This window comes from Priapulus caudatus, unplaced genomic scaffold (assembly GCF_000485595.1).
Source record: "Priapulus caudatus unplaced genomic scaffold, Priapulus_caudatus-5.0.1 Scaffold2724, whole genome shotgun sequence".
NCBI classification, from domain to species: Eukaryota; Metazoa; Priapulida; class Priapulimorpha; order Priapulimorphida; family Priapulidae; genus Priapulus; species Priapulus caudatus.
Genome location: NW_014579785.1, coordinates 13,925 through 17,762, shown reverse-complemented (window position 1 = coordinate 17,762; position 3,838 = coordinate 13,925). Strand labels below are relative to the sequence as shown.

Genomic DNA, 3,838 nt, shown 5'->3' with positions numbered 1-3,838 from the left:
AGAGAGAGAGAGAGAGAGACAGAGATAGAGAGAGAGAGAGACAGAGAGAGAGAGAGAGAGAGAGACAGAGATAGAGAGAGAGAGAGAGAGAAAAGAGAGAGACAGAGATAGAGAGAGCGAGACAGAGATCAAGAGAGAGATAAAGAGAACCAGAGAGAGAGAGAGAAACCCAGTGAATGAGAGAGAGAGACAAAAAGAAAGAAAGTGAGACAACACACACACAGCACATGTACGCACCGTTCTGCTGCTGCTGCTGCTGCCCCCACGCTCCACCGCCGCCGCCACCACCACTAGACTGGAATGCAGGCATCGACTGCACGGCAGCGACGGGCGGGGCGTGGGCGTCCGCCAAGATCGTGTCCGAGAACGGATTGCGCGCAATTCCCATGAGGTCATCGCTCGGCCTGCCGTTCAGCCCCATGCTGCCACCTGCGGGGACGATTCGGAACCGGAAACTATATTTTAAATTATGCGTTAATTGCGGATTATTTACTTATTTATTACTGATTGTTATCGACGTATTTCCGAATTATTACATTTTATTTATTTAAAAATTATTTACAACTCTTATACACTTATTTTAACATTATTTACAGCAGATATAATTGATATTATATATCAAATGTCAATTTCATCTTCGCGATCGCGTTCTTAAAGTTGTGACGCGCCGATGACCGCTTGTTTTACCCACCAGAGGGAGCACCGAGCGCGAAGAGGTCCGATTCGGCGGTCTTCGCTCCTCCAGGCGGCATCTCGACGGCGAACGGGTTGCTAGGTGGCGCCACCATCGCCCCGGGTACGGACGAGGACCCGTGAGGTCGGTGTGCCTCATGCATCTTCTGAAGCAAGGATGACGACGCGGTGACGATAGCGCGGTGACAATGACGTCGTGACAAGGACACATTGACGATGACACATTGACGATGACACAGTGATCCATCTCTCCCTCCTCCTCTCTCTGTCTCACCCTCAGCTCCTTCATGCGTTTCTCCTCCTCCCCTCCCCTCCCCTCCTCCCTCCCTCCCTCCTCCTCCTCCTCTCTCACCCTCAGCTCCTTCATGCGTTTCTCCTGTTCCCTTCCCTTCCCCTCCCCTCCTCCTCCTCCTCATCCCCTCCCCTCCTCCCTCCCTCCTCCTCCTCCTCTCTCACCCTCAGCTCCTCCATGCGTTTCTCCTCTTCCTCCAGTATCTTCTTCGTGTCGAGTTCCGTCAGCTCGGCGGCGCCCCCTTGTGACGCGGCGCCGAACGCGCTTCCCGTCGTGCTCATCGTGTTGATGACGGACGTCATCTGCGCCGACTGCCTGCGCGCGAGAAAACAAGAGAGCGTTCGAGCGACGAAACGACGATTGGCCGATCAGGCGATCGAGTTTGCGAGTTCGAGCAGCGCGCGATTAAAGGCGAGCGATCGACACGAGGGAGATTATCGTGTTAGAGCGGGCGAGTACGTTGTCGCTAAGCATTGTTTTTAGCATGCGCCATCTCGACACCGATTGGCTGGAGCTGCCCGTCGATCGGGACAACCCGGATTTGTAATTTCGGTCCGAGAGGCGAATTTCTTTCGCGTCCATCTTCCATCTACGTTCATTATGTATCCGTTCTCTCTCTCTCTCATTTGACTGCTCTCTTGTTTGACTGCTCACTTGTTTGGAGGTGAGGCGATGCCGGACGTTGCCTTCTTGCCTTCAGGAGCGCCGAGATGTTGTTCCAGCGCCTCCACCAGACTGCTAGGTGCCTGGTGACATAGAGAGCGGAGAGAGAGAACATTACATTACAGCAAGGTTATGTTATATGTTATATGTTATATGTTATATGTTATATGTTATATGTTGTATGTTATATGTTGTATGTTGTATGTTATATGTTATATGTTATATGTTGTATGTTATATGTTGTATGTTATATGTTGTATGTTGTATGTTATATGTTATATGTTATATGTTGTATGTTATGAGATGTTGTTCCAGCGCCTCCACCAGACTGCTAGGTGCCTGGTGACACAGAGAGAGGAGAGAGAGAGAACATTACATTACAGCAAGGTTATGTTATATGTTGTATGTTATATGTTGTATGTTGTATGTTATATGTTGTATGTTATATGTTATATGTTGTATGTTATGAGATGTTGTTCCAGCGCCTCCACCAGACTGCTAGGTGCCTGGTGACATAGAGAGCGGAGAGAGAGAACATTACATTACAGCAAGGTTATGTTATATGTTATATGTTGTATGTTATATGTTATATGTTATATGTTATATGTTGTGTGTTATGTGTTATATGTTGTATGTTGTATGTTATATGTTATATGTTGTATGTTATATGTTATATGTTATATGTTATATGTTATATGTTGTATGTTGTATGTTATATGTTATATGTTATATGTTGTATGTTATATGTTATATGTTATATGTTGTGTGTTATGTGTTATATGTTGTATGTTGTATGTTATATGTTATATGTTATATGTTATATGTTGTATGTTATATGTTATATGTTATATGTTATATGTTGTATGTTATACGTTATATGTTATACGTTATGTGTTATATGTTATATGTTATACGTTATATGTTATACGTTATATGTTATATATTATATGTTGTGTGTTATATGTTGTACGTTATGTGTTATATGTTGTATGTTATACGTTATGTGTTATATGTTATATGTTATACGTTATATGTTATACGTTATATGTTATATATTATATGTTGTGTGTTATATGTTGTACGTTATGTGTTATATGTTGTATGTTATACGTTATATGTTATACGTTATGTGTTATATGTTATATGTTATGTTATATGTTGTATGTTGTATGTTATATGTTGTATGTTGTATGTTGTATGTTATATGTTGTATGTTATGAGATGTTGTTCCAGCGCCTCCACCAGACTGCTAGGTGCCTGGTGACATAGAGAGCGGAGAGAGAGAACATTACATTATAGCAAGGTTATGTTATATGTTATGTTATATGTTATATGTTGTATGTTATATGTTATATGTTATATGTTATATATTATATGTTGTGTGTTATATGTTGTACGTTATGTGTTATATGTTGTATGTTATACGTTATGTGTTATATGTTGTATGTTATGTGTTATATGTTATGTGTTATATGTTGTATGTTATATGTTATATGTTATGTGTTATATGTTATATGTTGTATGTTGTATGTTATGTGTTATGTGTTATATCTTGTATGTTACATGTTATATGTTATATGTTGTGTGTTATATGTTGTATGTTGTATGTTATATGTTATATGTTGTATGTTGTATGTTGTATGTTATATGTTGTATGTTATGTGTTATGTGTTATATGTTGTATGTTACATGTTATATGTTATATGTTATGTGTTATATGTTGTATGTTGTATGTTATATGTTATATGTTGTATGTTGTATGTTGTATGTTGTATGTTATATGTTGTATGTTATGAGATGTTGTTCCAGTGCTTCCACCAGACTGCTAGGCACCTGCAGAGATAGAGAAATAGATAGAACATGCAATGCCACGTCACGCCATTCCGCGGCATGCCACGCTACACAACGTCACGTTACGTGGCATTGGTTTTGTGTCGTATCACATTACGTCACATTACGCTACGTTGTGTTGTGTCAAGTTACGTTACCTACCTTGGCTAGGTCTGGTATTTCTCCCTTATCAATTCCCACATTCTGTAAGAGATGAACACATGTATACAGTCAGATTTCATTTCTTTATTGATCGCACACAAGTTCTTTTCGTTGCCTTACAATAATCCAAAATAAAAAGCTTGTACTGGTTAACGAGATAAATTAGGAAGTGATGGAGAGAGAGAGAGAGAGAGAGAG

General features: G+C 40.5%; 1 protein-coding gene across 1 annotated transcript in view; it reads right to left on the bottom strand.

Moving 5' to 3' along the window:
- Positions 1–3,838, bottom strand: part of LOC106818995 (phosphatidylinositol-binding clathrin assembly protein LAP-like) — a gene marked incomplete at both ends in the record, with an annotated part of 17,004 nt that overhangs the window by 8,451 nt on the left and 4,715 nt on the right. Inside the window, 5 exon segments of the mRNA XM_014823656.1 lie at positions 238–429; positions 692–839; positions 1,150–1,300; positions 1,640–1,731; positions 3,641–3,682. Coding sequence (XP_014679142.1) covers positions 238–429; positions 692–839; positions 1,150–1,300; positions 1,640–1,731; positions 3,641–3,682 — 625 coding nt within the window.